General features: G+C 41.6%; 1 protein-coding gene across 1 annotated transcript in view; it reads left to right on the top strand.

The window, feature by feature from the left end:
• The window catches only part of CERS3 (ceramide synthase 3), a 64721-nt gene extending 42504 nt beyond the window's left edge, over positions 1-22217 (top strand). Inside the window, exons 10-11 of the mRNA XM_058156797.1 lie at positions 1008-1164; positions 20149-22217. Coding sequence (XP_058012780.1) covers positions 1008-1164; positions 20149-20280 — 289 coding nt within the window. The 3' untranslated portion in view covers positions 20281-22217. The remainder of the gene's footprint in view (positions 1-1007; positions 1165-20148) is intronic.
• The last annotated feature ends 298 nt before the right edge of the window (positions 22218-22515 follow it).

Below are 22515 nucleotides of genomic sequence, written 5' to 3'. Positions count from 1 at the left end.
TTCTGACGATCCCAGCTGAGCCGCTCAATCATCAGAGGCTTTTTTAAAAAAACTTTTAAAAGCATTTTTTCAGTGGAAGAAAAAATGCTTTTAAAAGTAAAAAAACAAAAAACCTCTGATGATCGTGCAGTTCAGCTGGGCATGGGGGGACCAGGGATTTTTGCTACCAGTTCTCTGAACCACCCACCGCCATCACTACCGAATTGGGCAATCCAGTCCAAGCCAGGAGCATTTTACCCCTGCTGTGGATAATTAGAGGATAATAATAATTAATCAGAGGATAATTAGAATTAGATAATTAGATAATTAGAACTGCAGAAAAAACAATTGCTACCAACCTGCCTTCCATTGAGGACCTGTATACTGCACAAATCAAGAAGAAGGCCATGAAAATATTTGCAGATCCCTCGCATCCTGGACATAAACTGTTTCAACTCCTACCCTCAAAACGACGCTATAGAGCACTGCACACCAGAACAACTAGACACAAGAACAGTTTTTTCCCGAAGGCCATCACTCTGCTAAACAAATAATTCCCTCAACACTGTCAGACTATTTACTGAATCTGCACTACTATTAATCTTCTCATCGTTCCCATCACCAATCTCTTTCCACTTATGACTGTATGACTGTAACTTTGTTGCTGGCAGTCCTTATGATTTATATTGATATATTGACCATCATTTGTGTTGTAAATGTTGTACCTTGATGAACGTATCTTTTCTTTTATGTACACTGAGAGCATATGCACCAAGACAAATTCCTTGTGTGTCCAATCACACTTGGCCAATAAATTCTATTCTATTCTATAATACACCTGTTCTTACCAAACACCTGAGAGACAAATGACTCTCTGGGTATTTTTAGGCTGGATACTAAACATGATTCGTGTTTGCCAAACATATTCATAACCTATATGACTATTTATGCTTTAATTTAGGGTAGGAGAAATAACAGCTAAGAATCCAACTGTGTTTTTTCTCTTTCCCCTCTTGTTTTCCTAACAGGATTTTACGGGGCTCGATATATTATCCTGCGTTTTATACCCAGACACTTGTCATCGCATATTTTGTATACAATGTGCAGCTGTTGATCCTGCAGGGTCTTCACCTCTATTGGGCCTACTTAGTTTTCAAGATTCTGAAGAAATTCATTTTTGTGAAGGTAAGAGTGGACTTCAGCATTCTTCTAAGGGAAGCCAGTCAGGGCTATCTTCTGCTAAAAATTGTGGCGCTCTAAAAGAACCGAGTGTTATATTGGTCCTTCCTAGTCTAAAGATCCTGAATTCACAAGGTCAGAACTGAAGAAGCTTCTTGGATGAGAAGTGAGACGTCTTCAAGGAAAAACAAAGGCAGTCCAGTTGCCTTTTGAAAAAAGCTCCTTTGGAGCAAGCCAGTCTACAGTACATTACATTTCTAAATGTGTCACTTTCTTACTAGCCTCCCTGCAAATGCGGTAGCTCTTTCAGCAGAAATAAAAGCCAAGGTTTCTCTGACTAGCGAAACGTTATGCGCAAGGAAGGGAAAGAAGCAACTATAGAGCTATATACTATATATATACTATATATATATATACTATATACGCTATAGAGCACTGCACAGCAGAACAACTAGACACAAGAACAGTTTTTTCCTGAAGGCCATCACTCTGCTAAACAAATAATTCCCTCAACACTGTTCAAACTATTTACTAAATTTGCACTACTATTAATCTTCTCATCGTTCCCATCACCCATCTCCTCCCACTTATGACTGTATGGCTGTAACTTTGTTGCTGGCAATCCTTATGATTTATATTGATATATTGACCATCATTTGTGTTGTAAATGTTGTACCTTGATGAACGTATCTTTTCTTTTATGTACACTGAGAGCATATGCACCAAGACAAATTCCTTGTGTGTCCAATCACACTTGGCCAATAAAAAATTATCTTCTATTCTATTCTATTCTATTCTATTCTATTCTATTCTATTCTATTCTATTCTATTCTATTCTATTCCTACTATTTCAAAACTGGAAATCACAAGGGGCAATAAAAAATTGGGTAAATCGGTTTGAGCTGGTGAGGCCAGGATAGATTGGATTTCAACTCTCTGCATTCCCAGGCAACAGCAGAAGGTGAAAACAGAGATCCCAAAGGTACTTTTTCCAAAGGGCACTGGACTTCATTTTGCCTTGAAGATGTTTCGCTCCTCATCCAAGAAGCTTCTTCACCTTCTTGGATGAGAAGCTAAGTGTCTTCAAGGAAAAACAAAGAAAGTTCAGCTGCCTTTTGGGAAAAAAAAAACCACACCTTTGGGACAACCATGACCTTGGAGGACTGAGAATCTCCATAGAGAAAATAGGGATGGACACACTGGAAAATGTTATGCATCCTGCATTGTTTATTAAGCCACATTGATTCAGACTCGGGCTGCTTGCTGTATGCTAGGATTGAGAAAAGGATGAGATAAGGAATTGATTTTTCTTTTATAAGCACATAACTCTTTATAGAATAGAATAGAATAGAATAGAATAGAATAGAATAGAATAGAATAGAATAGAATAGAATAGAATAGAATTTTTTATTGGCCAAGTGTGATTGGACACACAAGGAATCTTATGCTCTCAGTGTGCATAAAAGAAAAGATACCTTCATCAAGGTACAACACTTATAACACTTAATGATAGTCATAGGCTATCATTTATATTCTTAGTTTAAATAACAGTTTCATAAGCCATTGTTTTATGATTTCAAATGAAGACCATAACAACAAGCTACAACTTACGGTGTCAGATCTTCAAGGCCAAACGTGTAAGTTTTGAATTCAAGAAGTGAGCAGAAAAATCGCCTTTCCCTAGGCCAATCCAGCATCTAGCACCTTGCATCTTGGTTGCTGTTTATTCTACAACCAGTTACCCTTTTCAGGTGCTCAGGATTCCTATACCAGCTTGGGCTAATATAGGCAATGACAAGGTAAGCAGTGGGAGGGGGGGGTCTATGCATGCTTTATCCAGAGGTGTTCAGTTTTGGATATTTGATTTGAGAATGGCTGTGATCCTTGTGAAAAATCGACCGGAATCTCTGGATCAACCCAAATCACTTTCCAGGTTCTTGCAAAATTATTTTCTAGTGATTAATTTCCTAAAGATACTGTCCAGTCATTTCCTCTGGAGATAACAATTCATTCTCTCAATGGGTTATCGATTGGTGGTCTTGATTCTAGAAATCACTTTTCTTCACAATCAAGTTTTTCAACTGCTTTAGATGAAAGACCAACCTCTTAATCATCCTAAAAAAACATATTAGCTTGTTGAGCCTAATATAATTGGTAGGCTTCCAATATCAATCTTGACTTGATTTGATGGAAGAGTGTATTTCCACACTGGGCTGGCTGATCGTCTTCAATTCTCTTCTCTCCCTCTTTTTGATTTGGTTGTCACTGATATTCAGAGATCCAACAGATTTCTCAGATCGTTTCCAAGAATACTTTACAACCCTGATCACGTTCTTTGGATCGCATTCTCATTAAATGCATTGCTGAGTGGGCAATGTTGATCTTGGTCTTGACAAATCAGATCTTTCTGTCTCAACAGGAGCATGTTTAGTAGATCTTAAAATAAAATACCACTTTATATATATATATATATTCATCCCTTAAATTTCTGTGAAGCATACAGGAAGAAAACAAGCGGTCACCATGGCAATGCATGTGCTAAGAGTTGATGAATTGATGACATTGTCAGATAGCAATGCCATTTTGTTACATGGGCCATTCACAACTTTACTTCTTGTTTGAACTTTCCTGTGTTTCAGCTTTGCTAATTATGGATGTACTTTGCTCTTCACTTTTTCCAAACCAAACAACTCTAAATGTGCTAGATCCCTTGAGACATCCTAATTCCAGACTCCAGAATGGGTCTTTCCAACCTATTTTGGCTCAGCCAGAATAATGTTTCCAATCACTTTCAGCAGACACATGAGTGGTGCCCAAAAAAACCCCACCGTCCTTTCTCTGCTGTTTGCTCCCAACCTTAAAACATATTCATTAATAGGAATGATCGGTCCCTAAGAAATTTCCCTTAGATACCATGCAAATTCTTGTTATTGCCACATCTCGTGCAAGTTGCTTTTTCATAAGTGAGCATATAAAGTCAAACTATTTGAAACCCTCTTTTTGGATCTTTTGTCTGTTACCCACAGAGAAAAAAAGAGCTTTGTAACCTCTCATTTGAATCTGCAAAATCAAACTTTCTTGAATATAAGGAAAAGATACTTTTATTTATTTATTTATTTATTTTGTCACAACATCATACAAAAAGATTATATAGCATATAAACATATATATGAGTAAATATTAGGAGGTATGAGCATATATATATATATATATAGGAAGAAGAAAAGAAAAACAATAGGACAGGAACGGTAGGCACGTTTGTGCGCTTATGCACGCCCCTTATGGTCCTCTTAGGAATGGGGTGAGGTCAATAGTAGAAAGTTTTTGGTTAAAGCTTTTAGGATTATGGGAAGAGACCACAGAGTCAGGTAAAGTATTCCAAGCACTGATGATTCTGTTACAGAAGTCATATTTTCTGCAATCTAGATTAAAGCGGTTAACATTAAGTTTAAATCTATTGGTTGCCCTTGTATTATTGCAATTAAAGCTGAAGTAGTCTTTGACAGGAAGGACATTACAATAGATGATTCTGTGAGTTAAACTTAGGTCTTGTCAAAGGCGACGGAGTTCCAAGTTTTCTAAGCCTAGGATTTCAAGTCTGGTGGGATAAGGTATTTTGTTGTTTTCAGAGGAATGGAGAACTCTTCTTGTAAAATATTTCTGGACACGTTCAATTGTATTGATGTCAGAGATGTGGTGAGGGTTCCAAACAGGTGAGCTGTATTCTAGAATTGGTCTAGCAAATGTTTTATATGCTCTGGTTAGTAGTGTGGTGTTTTGGAAAAGAAGCTACGCAAAATTAGGTTTACAACTCTTAGAGCTTTTTGCTATGTAGTTGCAGTGGGCTTTGGCACTTAGATCATTTGACATGAAAACTCCAAGGTCTTTAACGGATGGGGTCGTCTGTAAGGTAATGTCCATCTAGTATGTACTTAGTTTTGGGTTCTTTTTCCTATATGTAAGACTGAGCATTTGCTGGTTGAAATTTGGAGCTGCCAATTTTTAGACCAAGCGGATAGATGATCAAGGTCGTTTTGAATGATAGAAGTATTGTCTGTGGTGTTAAATAGTTTGACATCGTCAGCAAAGAGAACACAATTACTTGAGATATGGTCACAAAGATCATTAATGTATAGTATAAAGAGTGTTGGTCCAAGGACGCTGCCTTGAGGAACGCCACTCTTGACAGGAACAGGATTTGATAAAGCATTGCCAATTTTGACCACTTGTTGTCTGTTAGACAGAAAAGCAGATATCCATTTGTGGAGGGGTCCTGAGATGCCATAGGATGTTAGTTTTAGGAGAAGTTTATCGTGTACTACTGAGTCAAAAGCTTTGCAGAAGTCTATGTAGATTGCATCTATTGATTTGCCTTGATCGAGATTTGAAGTCCATATGTTTTTGCAGTGGAGAAGTTGTAAGTTACATGATAATTTTTTCCTGAAACCAAATTGTTTGTTGGAGAGTAGGTTGTTAGTTTCTAAGTGTGAGGTAATGGATTGGTTGATGATAGATTCCATGACTTTGCAGGTGATGCAGCAAAGGGAGATCGGTCTGTAGTTTTCGACTAAGCTGGGGTCTCCTTTTTTGAAGATAGGGATGACTGTGGCTAGTGACCAAAGTTTGGGAAGAGAACTGGTAGTGAAAGCTTTATCAAAGATAATACTTAGGGGTTCAGCTATATTAATGGAAAGTTTTTTTAAGAAATATGCACATAGTCCATCGGGTCCAATAGAAAGTGATGGTTTTAAGTTGTGAAGAGCTTTACCAACGTTGTCTTCTGTGAAATCTATATGAGTTAAATCATCATAGTCATTGCTGGTTCGTTTGTGGAATGTCGGATATGTGTTATCGGAGTTTACAAAAACTGAGCTAAAGAAAATGTTGAAGAGGTTTGCTTTGACTGTTTCGTCATTGCATTCTTTGTTGTTAGAATCTTTTAGTGGTGGGATGGATCTTGAGTCTTTAAGTTTATTTCTTGAGTCTTTAAGTTTATTTCTTGAGTCTTTAAGTTTATTTATTATTAAGTTTAAGTTTATTATCAGATTTCAGTACTTTTTTCTATGTGATGGGAGAATATTGAGTGCATCTAAATAGCAACAGCAATAAGCACTTATATACTGCTTTATAGTGGTTTACATCCCTCTCTGAGCAGTTCATAGAGTCAGCTTATTGCCGCCCTCAACAATCTAGGTCCTCATTTTTATCAACCTCGGAAGGATAGAAGGCTAAGTCAACCTTGAGCTGATCAGGATCGAACTGCTGGCAGTCGGCAGAGTTAGCATGAAATACTGCACTCTAACCACTGTGACACCACGGATCATAAAGAAATAGCATATACGAGAGAGACGGGCTGATGTCTCTTTTCTTCCTGCACAAATTAGCTTTATTTGAAGGGTGCACAATCCCTCGCCAATAACCTGATCTTATTATAAGTAATAGTAATATTACTTATTACCAGAGGTGGCATTCAGCCAGTTTGGACTGGTTCAGGCGAACCAGTAATGGCGACTGCGGGTGACCGCCCCAATGTAAAGACGTTCTATTTAGCCACGATTTTGAGTCTGGGCACATGAGCGAAAGGCGTGTGCGCAAGCAAAGCACATGCACAGAAGTCTGGGCACATGCGTGGCAGGTGCACACATGTGTGAAGCGAGCGTGTGTAGCGAACCAGTGGTAAGCATTTCTGAAACCCACCACTGCTTATTACTATTAGTAATTAATATTACTAATAGTAAGCATAGATCTTATTTTTTTAGGTTAGAATTTGATCTACCTTATGGGGAAATGAGAACATGTTAATAGGTGAGAAGAGACATTCGTAACAGGTTTGTTGTCACTATTTCAGCGCCATTTTAATATCTAGTGTTCCCTTCCCTTCCCTCCCCAATATTTTGGCCATAGACTTCTTCAATTCAGTCTACAAATCAGGACTCGAGAAGGTTTTTTTTTTTTTTGAGAATCTCCATGACAGTCCAATTCCCTCCAACATCTGGGTAGCTTTTTTAAAAAAAAAAAAAAAAATTGGGAAGATGGTGTCACTTCCTCTTACCCAGCCAAGGATTTAAAGAAGTGGAATTTTTCTGTAAGTGTCTAGAATTCCATTTTGTAGAACTTCCTTCTTTAGATGGCTGGAATTTGTATAACAACTAGATCAGAGGTGCAATTCACATAAGTTACCTACTGGTTCGCCCAGCACCAGAAATGTGAGCATGCATGCCTTTGCGCATATGCCCGGCCTTCCGTGCACGTACTTTGCTCACGTGCATGCCTTCTGTGCATGCACCCACCCTCAAAAACATACCTAAATAAGACAGCATAGAGCCCACCCACAATTTCCGCTACCAGTTCGCCTGAACTGCTTGGAACTGGTTGAATACTATCTCTGAACTAGATGTAGAGCAGGGGCGCCAAACTCGATTTCATTGAGAGCCGCATCATGGTTATGTTTGTCCTCAGAGGGCTGGGGGAGGGGGCATGGCCAGGGTGGGTGTGGCCAGCTCAATGTCACTCATGTCGGGGGCAGCTGTGGTGGCCCGGGCAGGTCTGGGGGGATCCTCCTGCACTCCTCTGCCAACGAAAACGGAGCCCTCCCAAGCTCCATTTTTGCTGGCAGAGGTACCATGGGCCAGTCCTTCGCTGTTTCTGAGGTGGCCCTGTGGGTCAGATCTAAGCACCTCACGGACCGGATCTGGGCCCCGGGTCTTGAGTTTGACACCCTTGATGTAGAGTATTAAATATTCAAATTTAAGTTCAATTCAAACTGAAACGTTTGGCGGGGAGAGAACTCTTACACGAGAGAGTGAACCTGGGCATTTTACAACCCTTTCACTGCCCTTGTCTGACCTGCCTGAGGTCAATTGGAAATTAGAAACCAAATGTAAATACATCAAGTGTACACTATCACCAGTGGTGAAATCCGAACCGGTTTGCTACCGATTCTCTGGCTGTGCATGCGGACTGTGCACCAAACATGTGTTCCTGCGCATGCGCGTGCATGCGCAGTAGGTGCCAAAAGGAGGCTTGGGAAGGTAAGTAGAAGTGAGTGGGGGAAGCAGCTGTGGCACACGATTTAGCTTCGCTAGAAAGCAAGATTTCCTGCTTTCTAGCAAAGCTAAACCCGGCTACACAGCTGATCGTTGGAAATACCGGTTCGGAGGAACTGGTAGCTTTTTTAAACTACCGATTCACCCAATTCGGTAGCTTTTTAAACTGCTGGTTCAACCAAACCAGAAGCTAGCTACCGGTTCACCCGAACCGGTAGCTTTATTTTTTTACTACCAGTTCGCCTGAACCAGTAGTTTTTATTACTACCGATTTGCCCGAAACTGAAGCGAACCGGTAGCATTTCACCCCTGACCATCGCACAATATAACTGCATTGCTTTTATTTTGTAGGCGACTGCTTATTTTCATTTTACATACTGTGTGTATTTATCACTTTCACAGCCCTATTGGTTCAGCCATCTATAACAGCCCCACTTTCTCATATGGCTCCTTGGGAAAATTAATTGCCCACCCTGGGAAACAGCATAGTTTCTCTCAATCAAAGGCAAAACAGAAGACTTTTCCATGTATCCCAAAGGTACTTTTTCAAAAGGCAACGGGACTTTGTTTTTGCTTGGAAACGCTTTGCTTCTCATCCAAGAAGCTTCTTCAGTTCTGACCTTCGGTTCTGACCGAGGATAATTGAGAAGCAAAACATCTTCAAGCAAAAAACAAAGACCAGCTGTCTTTTGAAAAAGCACTTTTGGGACTAACCATGACCCGGATGACTGAGAATCTCCATAGATACTTTCCTATACAGCCCTCGACTTAAAACAGTTTGTTTAGTGACCGTTGAAAGTTACAAGGGCACTGAAAAAAGTGACTTATGACCAGTTTTCATTCTTATGACTGTTGCAGCATCCCCATGGTCACGTGATCAGGATTTGAATGTTTAGCAACTGGCATGTACTTATGACGGTTGCGGTCTCCAAGGGTCATATAACCCCTTTTGCCACCTTCTGACAAGCAAAATCAATGGGCAAACTAGATTCACTTAACAACCATGTTACCAACTTAACAATTCACTTAACAGCTTGGCGAGAAAGTTGGTACAATGAGGCAAAACTCACTTAACAACTGTCTTGTTTAGCAACAGAAATTTGGGGCTCAGTTGTGGTCATAAGTCGAGGACTACCACAGATCCACAAAGTATGAAAAGATGCCGGAATAGTGGAGATTTATTCTAGACTCATTTGTTTGTCAAAAAAGGGCATCTGTGGAATGAATTAAGCCATGTTTGACAAGATGAAGTTTCCAATGAAGCAAGAACTTAGTTTGAATTTGCCAACTGAGGTCCCGTACAGAAGTGATGCTTGTTAACAACTGGGATGTGGCCAACTTTAAATTTTCAGTTTAATCACAGAGTTAAGTGTCAATTATTGAGTGCTAAGAGGGAAGTGATAGCTCAGTGGCTAAGATGCTGAGCTTGTCGATTGAAAGGTTGGCAGTTCAGCGGTTCGAATCCCTAGTGCTGCGTAACAGGGTGAGCTCCCATTGCTTGTCCCAGCTTCTGCCAACCTAGCAGTTCGAAGGCACGTAAAAAATGCAAGTAGAAAAATAGGGACCACCTTTGGTGGGAAGGTAACAGTGTTCTGTGTGCCTTTGGCATTGAGTCATGCCAGCCACATGACCATGGAGACATCTTCGGACAGCGCTGGCTCTTCGGCTTTGAAACGGAGATGAGTACCGCCCCCCTAGAGTCAGGAACGACTAGCACATATGTACGAGGGGAACTTTTACCTTTTTATTGAGTGGTAATAATTGCTTAGTTAATAGGTGAGAAGAGACTGAGAAGAGGTAAAAATTGCAAACTAAAATGGATAATTCAGTATGAACGCTAGTCCTTGTAGTCAGAGAGATCTTGAAAACAAACTGCATGATCTTTCAAAATATATGAATATCCACAGAGGAAAGGTTTCAAAGGATTCAATAAAAATGCAAGCCTACAACTTCTCTTTGAATCCCTCCAATTACAGCACCCAGTGGGATACGCTAAATCTTATTATCTCAATTTTTGTTTGGATTGGTTTGGGTTAGCTTGAAGGGGGCCAAATTCTTATAACAAGGAACCCTTTAGTTCAATCCAAAGCATCATTTTAGGGTTAACCAAATCGCTTAAAGCAAGGCTAAAAGTCTTGGTGTACTCTCCTTTGTTTTACTGCCAAGAATGGGTTTATAATTGGATTCCCTCAGAAAGCAGTTGGACGCTTGGGTTCACACATGACCACCTGGGCTTTTGACATCCAACCAAAGACCCCGTGCCCTGGGGGATGTCTTGAATTTCAGTAACATAGTTAACAGAATTAATGAAGTCTTGCAACCAGTATTAAAAAGCTGTTTAGTTTACAGCAGTGGTTGAATTCAATTTTTTTTACTACCAGTTCTGCGGGTGTGGCTTGTTGGGCGTGGCTTGGTGGGCATGGCTATTACAAAAGGATATTACAAAATCTCCATTCCCTCCCCACTCCAGGGGATACTGCAAAATCCCCATTCCCACCCCACTCTGGGGCCAGCCAGAGGTGGTATTTGCCAGTTCTCCGAACTACTCAAAATTTCCGCTACGGGTTCTCCAGAACCTGCTGAATTTCACCCCTGGTTTACAGTCATTATCTCTCCACTGGATTCAGCCAAGTGATAATGAAACATACCTGAAATGAAGCATTGTGGTTTGGCAGATATAAGAAGTGATAACATTGGTGGGTGATCTTGGTTTCGGGAAAGGTGTGAACACACCTGGGGCCTCTGGTGGCTCAGACTGCTAAGACAGTCTGTTATTAACAGCAACTGCTTGCAATTACTGCAGGTTCAAGTCCCACCAGGCCCAAGGTTGACTCAGCCTTCCATCCTTTATAAGGTAGGTAAAATGAGGACCCAGATTGTTGGGGGCAATAAAAGTTGACTTTGTATATAATATACAAATGGATGAAGACTATTGCTTGACATAGTGTAAGCCGCCCTGAGTCTTTGGAGAAGCTGGCTGAGGAACTCCGGGAGTTGAAGTCCACAAGTCTTAAAGGGACCAAGGTTGGAGACCCCTGGTTTAGAAAGTTCTAAGGTTTCCTCGTTGATCAAACTCTTGAGGAAGTGCAGTTGAGGAGATGCCTCTTAAGACTCTGAATATCCCGTGATTGCTTTTTATATTGAATTTAAAGCTGACTTTTGCTTTTGGAGCATCAAAAGGAAAGGTTTCTGCATAATTGCTCTGTTGAAACATGCATGAAATTTAGCCTGACGGCATTAAGCATATTAAGGAGCCCAACCAGTTCTGACTCAAATGAATATATATATATATATATATATTGTTTGGCTAGAAGGATAGTAGCGTAATAATTCCATGCATGGAGATCTATTTCAAACGTGAAGTTTTGTTCATTTCAACATATAAAAGAGGGTTACATGTAAATCTTGAGGATAATGAGCCGAGGTGAAGCAGTGATTAGAGTGCAGTACTGCAGGCTACTTCAGCTGACTGCTAGCTCAGTTTGGCAGATGGAATCTCACTGGCTCAAGGTTGACTCAGCCTTCCATCCTTCCGAGGTGGGTAAAATGAGGACCCAAATTGTTGGGGGTAAGAGGCTGACTCTGTAAACTGCTTAGAGAGGGCTGTAAAGCACTGTGAAATGGTATACAAGTCTAAGTGCTATTGCTATTCCTTCCTTCCTTCCTTCCTTCCTTCCTTCCTTCCTTCCTTCCTTCCTTCCTTCCTTCCTTCCTCCCTCCCTCCCAGTGGTTAGAATGCAGTATTGCAGGCTAATTCTGCCCGCTGCCAGCAGTTCGATCCTGACTGGCTCAAGGGTGACTTGACCTTCTGTCCTTCCAAGGTGGGTAAAATGAGGACCCAGATTGTTGGGGGCAAGAGGCTGACTCTGTAAACCGCTTAGAGAGGGCTGAAAAAAGTACTATGAAGCAGTATATAAGTCTAAACGCTATTGCTAGTGCTATAATATTCAACTGACCCATTAATAAGTGATTCATGCAGTGATCAGCATGAAATTATGTGACAGTTGTACCATATTCCAGATATAATTGCCCTATTATAGCTTGGGTCATTTTGAGAATATCTATCATGGGCTGCTTGCCATCCTTTTGTCTCTTATTTTGATTGAAAGAAATATTTCCCAATCTGGTGTCCTCCAAATCTATTAGATCAGGGGTCTGCAAAGTCGGCTCCTTTAAGACTTGTGGACTTCAACTGCCAGAATTCCCCAGCCAGCTTTGCTGGCTGGGGGGTTCTGGGGGGTGGAGGCCACAAGTCTTAAAGGGACCAAGGTTGGAGACCCTTGGTTTAGAAAGTTCTAAGGTTGCCTCGTTGATCAAACTCTTGAGGAAGTGCAGTTGAGGAGATGCCTCTTAAGACTCTGAATATCCCGGGATTGCTTTTTATATTGAATTTAAAGCTGACTTTTGCTTTTGGAGCATCAAAAGGAAAGGTTTCTGCATAATTGCTCTGTTCAAACATGCATGAAATTTAGCCTGACGGCATTAAGCATATTAAGGAGCCCAACCAGTTCTGACTCAAATGAATATATATATATATATATATATATATATTGTTTGGCTAGAAGGATAGTAGCGTAATAATTCCATGCATGGAGATCTATTTCAAACGTGAAGTTTTGTTCATTTCAACATATAAAAGATGGTTACATGTAAATCTTGAGGATAATGAATCGAGGTGAAGCAGTGATTAGAGTGCAGTACTGCAGGCTACTTCAGCTGACTGCTAGCTCAGTTTGGCAGATGGAATCTCACCGGCTCAAGGTTGACACAGCCTTCCATCCTTCCGAGGTGGGTAAAATTAGGACCCAGATTGTTGGGGGTAAGAGGCTGACTCTGTAAACTGCTTAGAGAGGGCTGTAAAGCACTGTGAAATGGTATACAAGTCTAAGTGCTATTGCTATTCCTTCCTTCCTCCCTTCCTCCCTCCCTCCCTCCCTCCCTCCCTCCCAGTGGTTAGAATGCAGTATTGCAGGCTAATTCTGCCCACTGCCAGCTGCCAGCAGTTCGATCCTGACTGGCTCAAGGGTGACTTGGCCTTCTGTCCTTCCAAGGTGGGTAAAATGAGGACCCAGATTGTTGGGGGCAAGAGGCTGACTCTGTAAACCGCTTAGAGAGGGCTGAAAAAAGTACTATGAAGCAGTATATAAGTCTAAACGCTATTGCTAGTGCTATAATATTCAACTGACCCATTAATAAGTGATTCATGCAGTGATTAGCATGAAATTATGTGACAGTTGTACCATATTCCAGATATAATTGCCCTATCATAGCTTGGGTCATTTTGAGAATATCTATCATGTGCTGCTTGCCATCCTATCATCTCTTATTTTGATTGAAAGCAATATTTCCCAGTCTGCTATCCTCCAAATCTATTAGCTCAGGGGTCTCCAACCTTGGCAACTTGAAGACTTGTGGACTTCAACTGCCAGAATTCCTCAGCCAGCTTTGCTGGCTGAGGGATTCTGGGAGTTGAAGTCCACAAGTGTTCAAGTTGCCAAGGTTGGAGACCCCTGTATTAGATCATAATTCCCATAATCCATGCTGGATTTGCAGTTTTAACGCTGCTGAATATATCCGTGAGAATTTCCACTAAAGACAGAATATTGATCTCTAGGAAATGTGTCTGTTAGGGAAAACAGCTTTAAACTTTAATAACTGTGAGTTTTGCCAAATTACAAGGATTGGGATATTTTTAAATTCTCGCAGATGAGACCTGTGAGCCAGCTTTGCAATTGGACACTTAAAATAACTATTAAGCAATAAAAATATGACTCAAAACCTATCTGTAAATTATTGCTACCAAATATTTCCAGGGGCATCTGTGTAACTCAATCCACATTATTAATGTAATCAGCTGCAATAACCAGCATATTCCTATAAATCTTAACTCAAAAGTGAATTCCCTCAGTTAGAATGAATTTCTTTCTTTCCAAAGAAAGCGTATATATAGAATTATAGGCCTTGAAGAATTTAAATCTCTATACAGGTAGTCCTTGACGTCTGACAATTGAGCCCAAAATGTCTGTTGCTAAACGAGATGCTTGTTATTTATTTTTATAATTTATTTATATTTATAATTTAATTTCTATACCGCCCTTCTCCCGAAGGACTCAGGGCGGTTTACAGCCATATTAAAAGTACAAATATAAATAACAATTTTAAAAAGCAAATTAAAACCAAATATTTAATGGCTAAATCAGCTAAAACAGTCAAAGACCGACTTAAAACCGGTTTAAAATTACAATTAAAATTATACTTAGGCTAATCCCGCACGATGAAATAGTAGAGTCTTCAGTTCACGTTTGAAGGCCTGGAGGTCGGGGAGTTTATTTTATTTATTTATTTATTTGATTTGATTTTTATACCGCCCTTCTCCCGAAGGACTCAGGGCGGTGTACAGGCAGAAATAAAAAAGACAATACAATGTACAGTTTAAAATGTAAATTAAAAAACTTATTATAATTAGCCCGAAACTTTAAAATATATAAAAAACTAAAATCCCGTTTAAAATTGATATTAAAATTTAAGAAAATTTAAAAAACCAATAAAATTCAAGCCAGCCCCGCGCGAATGAAAAGATGTGTCTTCAGTTCGCGGCGGAAGGTCCGAAGGTCAGGTATTTGGCGTAAACCGGGGAAGTTCGTTCCAGAGTGTGAGCCCCACAGAAGGACCTTCCTGGGGCCGCCAGCCGGCATTGCTTGGCGGACGGCACCCTGAGAAGTCCCCCTCTGTGAGAGCGTACGGGTCGGTGGGAGGCATGAGGTAACAGCAGGCGGTCCCGTAAGTACCCAGGCCCTAAGCCATGGAGCGCTTTAAAGGTCGTAACCAAAACCTTAAAGTGCACTCGAAAGGCCACAGGTAGCCAGTGCAGTCTGCGCAGGAGCGGTGTTACGTGGGAGCTACGAGTTGGCACAACCCCGGAGGCAGCTCATTCCAAAGGGCCGGTGCTGCCACAGAGAAGGCTCTCCCCCTGGGGGCCGCCAACCGACATTGTTTGGTCGACGGCACCCTGAGGAGGCCCACTCTGTGGGAGCGCACAGGTCGTTGGGAGGCTATCGGTGGCAGAAGGCGGTTACGTTCAATTCTTTATTTATTGATTAGCCCTCGGGCCAGATCAAAGTGCAAAGCTCCAGAAACAAATTATTACTAAAGGTTGATAAAAGCAATTGAAAATGAAATTGGAATAAAATACCATTGAAAATGAAATTGAAAATACCATTCAGAATGAAATTGGAATAAAATACAGTCTAAAATGAAGTCGGAATAGAATACAATAATTTAAGATATAGATAAACGTTTGTTAAGTGAATTTTGCCCTGTTTTACCACTTCCTTGCCACCACTGTTGAGTGATTCACTTAACAAGGGGCCTCTGGTGGCTCAGACTGCTAAAACAGTCTGTTATTAACACAGCTGCTTGCAATTACTGCAGGTTCAAGTCCCACCAGGCCCAAGGTTTTTATTTATTTATTTTATTTATTTATCAAACTTCTATACCGCCCTTCTCCCGAAGGACTCAGGGCGGTGTACAGCCTTCATTTAAAACAATTGATATACATATTAAAATAACAATTAAAAAACTTATTCAATAAAAGGCCAAATTAAAACCGTCGATTGACCATAAAAATACCCAATAAAATTACCATTAAAAGTTTAAAATTTAAATTTAAAATTTAAAAATCAGGCCAGTCCCGCTTGTATAAATAAATAAGTTTTCAGTTCCCGGCGGAAGGTCCGAAGGTCAGGCAATTGGCGTAAACCGGGGGGAAGTTCGTTCCAGAAAGTAGGTGCTCCCACAGAGAAGGACCTTCCCCTGGGGGCCGCCAGCCGACACTGCTTGGCGGACAGCACCCTGAGAAGACCCTCTCTGTGAGAGCATACGGGTCGGTGGGAGGCATGTGGAAACAGCAGGCGGTCCCGTAAGTACCCGGGTCCTAAGCCATGGAGCGCTTTGAAGGTGGTAACCAAAACCTTGAAGCGCACCCGGAAGACCACAGGTAGCCAGTGCAGACTGCGCAGGAGTGGTGTTACCCGGGAGCAACGCGGTGCTCCCTCAATCACCCGCGCAGCTGCATTCTGGACTAACTGCAGTCTCCGGGTACACTTCAGGGGTAGCCCCATGTAGAGAGCATTGCAATAATCCAGTCGAGAAGTGACGAGAGCGTGAGTGAGCATGCATAAGGCATCCCGGTCAAGAAAGGGGCGCAACTGGCGGACCAGGCGAACCTGGTAAAAAGCTCTCCTGGAGACGGCCGTCAAGTGTTCTTCAAACGACAGCCGTTCATCCAGGAGAACGCCCAAGTTGCGCACCCTTTCCGTTGGGGCCAGTGACTCGCCCCCAACAGTCAGCCGCGGTTGCAGCTGACTGTACCGGGATGCCGGCATCCACAGCCACTCCGTCTTGGATGGATTGAGTCTGAGTCTGTTTCTCCCCATCCAGACCCGTACGGCCTCCAAACAACGGGACAGCACTTCGACAGCTTCGCTGGGGTGGCCTGGGGTGGAAAAGTACAGCTGGGTATCATCAGCGTACAGATGATAACTCACCCCAAAGCCACTGATGACCTTGCCCAACGGCTTCATGTAGATGTTGAACAGGAGAGGCGAGAGAGTCGACCCCTGCGGCACCCCACAAGTGAGGCGCCTTGCGGCCGATCTCTGCCCCCCTGTCAACACCGTCTGCGACCGGTCGGAGAGGTAGGAGGAGAACCACCGATAAACGGTGCCTCCCACTCCCAACCCCTCCAACCGGCGCAGCAGGATACCATGGTCGATGGTATCAAAAGCCGATGAGAGATCCAACAGGACCAGGGCAGAGGAACAACCCCTATCCCTTAAAGGGACCAAGGTTGGAGACCCCTGTTCTAAACCCAACCCTAGATCATAAACCAGGTTTCCATCAAAATATTTCCTCTCTCTATAGGAGGCGATGGCTTAGTGGCTAAGACACTGAGCTCATTGATCAAAAGGTCGGCAGTTCAGAGGTTCGAATCCCTAGTGCTGCATAACGGGGTGAGCTCCCGTTCCTTGTCCCAGCTTCTGCCAACCTAGCAATTCAAAAGCATGTAAAAAATGCAGGTAGAAAAATAGGGACCACCTTTGGTGGGAAGGTAACAACATTCCGTGCGCCTTTGGCGTTGAGTCATGCCGGCCACATGACCACGGGATTGTCATCAGACAGCGCTGGCTCTTCAGTTTAGAAACAGAGATGAGCACCGCCCCCCTAGAGTCGGGAACGACTAGCATGTATGTGCGAGGAGAACCTTTACCTTTACCTATAGGAGGCACCTATATTTTTTTTATTCATGGAGGGTCCCCCCCCCTCTCTGTCTCTGTAAAATCCTAATGACAGTCATGATGGAGCTCCAAAAGAACTTGTTGCCTTATGTGAAGGGCAAAGGGAAATTCTACCCAGGAAGTCCTAGGGGTGATTTGGCCAACGTGATATACCTCATCAATTGTTTGTGTGCAGAAAGATGCTTTTCCTTTCCTTCCTCTGATCGTGTGCCAAGTTTATCTTTTAATATTTACGCTGGGGATTGTTTGTTTGGATACACTTCTGCATATAGCTTTGGAAAAGACAAGAGAGAGAAAACCCCAGGAAGTTTGTGTGTTGTGTGGCCAAGCTGGTGGAAAAAACTATGTTTTTTGTTTTCTGCTCTAGCTTTGCTCTGTTTTTGTGGAAACTAAGTTGTACCGAGGTGGAAATGGGCAATCCCAAACTTTGCATGCTCTCTGAAGCATTCGATGCCTATATTTGGTTCCAAAAAGGAGGCTACTGGTAGTTCAGGGTTAAAATGAAGGGTCCTGGGTGCTCTCTGAGCTTGGTGGTTTTCTTGCAGATGTTTCCTTATGTGTCCAATCACACTTGGCCAATAAAAAAAATTCTATTCTAAATTCTATTCTATTCATTACCCAACTAGGTAACATCATCAGTGCTAGAAGGGAGTTGGAGTTTGCAGGCAGGAGGACACGGAGGAGGTAGTCTGTGACGTCCTTGGTGCTTTCTGAGCTTGGTTGTTTTCTTGCAGACATTTCATTAGAATAGAATGTTATTGGCCAAGTGTGATTGGACACACAAGGAATTTGTTTTGGTGCATATGCTCTCAGTGTACATAAAAGAAAAGAAAAAGAAAAAAAAATACCTTCATCAAAAGCACGTTTACAACACAAATGATGGTCATAGGTTGCAATTTAACCCTTAGTAATAGCAACAAAAAGTTACAGTCATACGGTCGTAAGTGGAAAGAGATTGGTGATGAAAACGATGAGAAGATAAATAGTAGTGTAGATTTAGTAAATAGTCTGACAGTGTTGAGGGAATTATTTGTTTAGCAGAGTGATGGCCTTCGGGGAAAAAACTGTCCTCGTGTCTAGTTGTTCTGGTGTGCAGTGCTCTGTAGCGTCATTTTGATGGTAGGAGTCAAAACAGTTTATCTCCAGGATGTGAGGGATCTGTAAATATTTTCACAGCCCTCTTCTTGATTCGTGCAGTATACAGGTCCTCAATGGAAGGCAGGTTGGTAGCAATTATTTATACTCAATGCAATGTCTGCAAGCACTGATGATGTTACCTACTTTGGTAATGAAATATCTGCAAGAAAACAAGCAAGCTCAGAGAGCATCAAGGACCCCATAATCCCAAACTTGTTTAAACTACTATCCTAAGAGTAATCTGATATGGCCTTATGAGTATATAGTAGCAGATCTAAGAATGACCTAAGATTTAGTTATTTACTTATTAAGAAAATTTATATAGCTGCCCAACTCACTCACAGTGTCTCTGGGTGGCTTATGAAAATAAAACCCCAATATAAATCCAATAACCCCCCCACCAAAGATTCAATGAAAATGTGTTCTAGCTCTGCAAGAAGGGTCGGTGCAGCTCTCAAAGTAACATTCCTCCAAGCTAAAGCATTTGCACGATTTCAGTATAAATCAAGGTAAAGGCACACGGTGTGCGTAGGGATGTGGTGGCTCAGTGGCTAAGGTGCTGTTGATCGAAAGGTCGGCAGATCAGCAGTTCGAATCCCTAGCGCCGAGTAACAGGGTGAGCTCCCGTTGCTTGTCCCAGCTTCTGCCAACCTAGCAGTTCGAAAGCACGTAAAAAAATGCAGGTAGAAGAATAGGGACCACCTTTGGTGGGAAGGGAACAGTGTTCTGTGTGCTGTGTTTCTGTGTTTCTGTGTTTCTGTGTTCTGTGTTTCTGTGTTCTGTATGACTATAACTTGTTGCTGGAAATCCTTATGATTTATATTGATATATTGACCATCAATTGTGTTGTAAATGTCGTATCTTGATGAACGTATCTTTTCTTTTATGTACACTGAGAGCATATGCACCAAGACAAATTCCTTGTGTGTCCAATCACACTTGGCCAATAAAATTCTATTCTATTCTATTCTAAATTCTATTCTTTGGCGTTGAGTCATGCCGGCCACAGGACCACGGAGACGTCTTCGGACAGCACTGGCTCTTCGGCTTTGAAACAGAGATGAGCACCACCCCCTAGATTTAGGAATGACTAGCACGTATGTGTGAGGGGAACCTTTACCTTTATATGTGTGTAGGATTGCACTAGGGTCAGTTGTAGGGTTAGGCAACCTAAGCTTTCATCTAGGACATCAAATTTTAGGAAGTGCCACAAATTGAAAAGATGTCCAAAAATACATATGAGTATAAAATCTGCTATTTCTTCATTATTGCTTTAGAATTATTCTTTCTACGCTTTTCACAAACCCTTATCCACAAATCAGTGGACATGTAACCCAACTTCACATTCCTGATCCTTGGTACCTGACAATCAATAACTGTTGGTCTACACCTCTTCTGAATATCACATCTTCCTCCTTTTTTTCTGTAATGCCAAGCAATCCACACAGTGCACAATCCACATAGTGCACAATTGGTTTTTCTTAACACTTTTGCTATTCTTTCTTTCCTAGAATGTTAAAGATGAACGGAGTGATGATGAAGAAGAAGAAGACTCTCTCAGCGATACTGAAGGGGAGTGTATGAAGAAAGGAATGAAGAATGGATTAAATGATCCTCTCCTAAATAATAATAATATTAATTAATGCCCAGCCAATACCATCTCCTGGTGCCATTACCTGCTGTGTCATAAACCCAACACACCATACAGACTTTTACATCCACATCGAAACCAAAGTTCATGAATGGTTTTATTGCAGATCAGTAGATTAAGGAGGGTACTCAATTTCGAAAAAGGGACCCTTTGCAATATACAGTCTAGAGGATATGCAATGTAATTATTATTATTTTTTTAAAAAACAACAACAACTCTGAATGGTTAAGGATGGGAATGAATTTAGAATATAACATTTTTAGACTGAGATCTTCATGTATTTAAATGTTGATACGTCTTAAAACAGTTTGGACAAGTTTTGAATGATGTTTTAATATGATTTGAGAAGTGTGGCTTTACACTGATTTTATTGAAGAATAGGATGGTTTTATACAAGGAAAATCCATGCAGTTGGAATCGGCTTCAGTGAAAGGTTCATCCTATTTGATCAATAGGCTGCTTATTACAATAGAATAGAATAAAATAGAATAGAATAATACGAGTTGCAAGGGACCTTGGAGGTCTTCTAGTCCAACCCCCTGCTTAGGCAGAAAACCCAATACCACTTCAAACAAATGGTTATCCAACTTCCAGCGTTGGAGCATTCACAACTTCTGGAGGCAAGTTGTTCCACTGATTAATTGTTCTAACTATCAGGAAATGTCTCCTTAGTTCTAAGTTGCTTCTCTCCTTGATCAGTTTCCACCCATTGCTTCTTGTTCTACCCTCAGGTGCTTTGGAGAATAGTTTGACTCCCTCTTCTTTGTGGCAGCCCCTGAGATATTGGAAGGCTGCTATTATGTCACCTCTAGACCTTCTCTTCATTAAACTAGACATGCCCAGTTCCTGCAACCGTTCTTCCTATGTTTTAGCCTCCAGTTCCCCAATCATCTTTGTTGCTCTTCAAAGAGTTTTGAAGAAACTCTTATTGGTGGGCTCAAAATAAAGAGAGGAAGGCTGTATCAAGCCCTGCTCTTTCTCAATTCATCAGTCAGGCCTGGAAGCCCTATTACCTTGGGGGTGTTACTTGGAATCCTGACATCATCTCTTATCAGTGGAGCCCCAGATGTAATTGTCAGATGTCATTGCCGAGCCCAGAAGTGAATTCTAGTTTTAGTGCAATGGTTTTAGAATTTATAATTCTAAATTTCACTGGTTCCTGAGTCTACCTTCCAGTCAATCTTGAGTTCTTGCAACTGCATAGATTTGACAACGTTTCTGGAAATTGATGTCCTAAGCTACCAGGTGTCATTGAGACTGAGCTGGGTGGCCATATAAATGTTCTTAAATTAAAAAAAAGAATCTTCTCTTGATTGAGAGTGAGTGACTGTCTCCCCCCCCCCCCAATCACCCATCCGGCATACTGCCTAAGTCAAGACTAGAATTTGTGGTCTCCTAGTATTTTTAACCACTACACCAAAGTGGTACTCCAAACACGTTGGACTATTTATATAGAAAATTAGCAAAGGCAGACAGGAATATCTAGATTAGGATTAAAGCCATCTGCTTGAACTGTATTGAAGTCAACCTTGTTTTCTTTTCTGGATTCTTCCAACTCTGATTTCCTTTTTATTTATACTTTGTCTTCCATTATATAGTCTTGATTTTCATGCTTTGTGTATTCTGGATTGTTTCATTTAGAGATAAAGTGTGATCCCATGAAAATGGAGAAAATATCACCTGGACACTTTTTAAATAATACGTTGCTCTTTTGTTATGCTTGGTCAAATAGGAGCTAGCCTTGTGGGTCTAGCTTTATAGCAATAGCAATAGCACTTAGACTTATATACCGCTTCACAGTGCCTTACAGCCCTGTGGTTTACAGAGTCAGCCTCTTGCCCCCAAACAATCTGGCTCCTCATTTTACCGACCTTGGAAGGATGGAAGGCTGAGTCAATAAATAGGCTGTCACTTAGATGCCAATTAATGGAGTTTGACTTCTTGTGATTCTTTGAACAAATGCATACCAAACCGATCAATAACCCAGGTCTTCTCAGAATGAGCAACACACCGTTTTATCCTTCGGAACCAGGGGTGGGCTGCTGGGGGTTCGCAAGGGTTCAGGAAAACCTCTAGCTAAGATTCTGTGCAGTTGGAGAACCCCCAAACTCCTGGCTGGCTCCGCCCACCCCTCCCCTCCCCTCCCCTCCCAGGACTCCCCACACAACCTGTTTTGAATGCAGGTAAATGCAGGGCACGCATGGAGGCTCAGGGAGGGTGAAAAGGT

Source organism: Ahaetulla prasina, chromosome 13 (genome assembly GCF_028640845.1).
Source record: "Ahaetulla prasina isolate Xishuangbanna chromosome 13, ASM2864084v1, whole genome shotgun sequence".
Classification (NCBI taxonomy): Eukaryota; Metazoa; Chordata; class Lepidosauria; order Squamata; family Colubridae; genus Ahaetulla; species Ahaetulla prasina.
The sequence above is the reverse complement of the archived record's forward strand: the minus strand, read 5'-3'. Positions and strand labels throughout refer to the sequence as shown.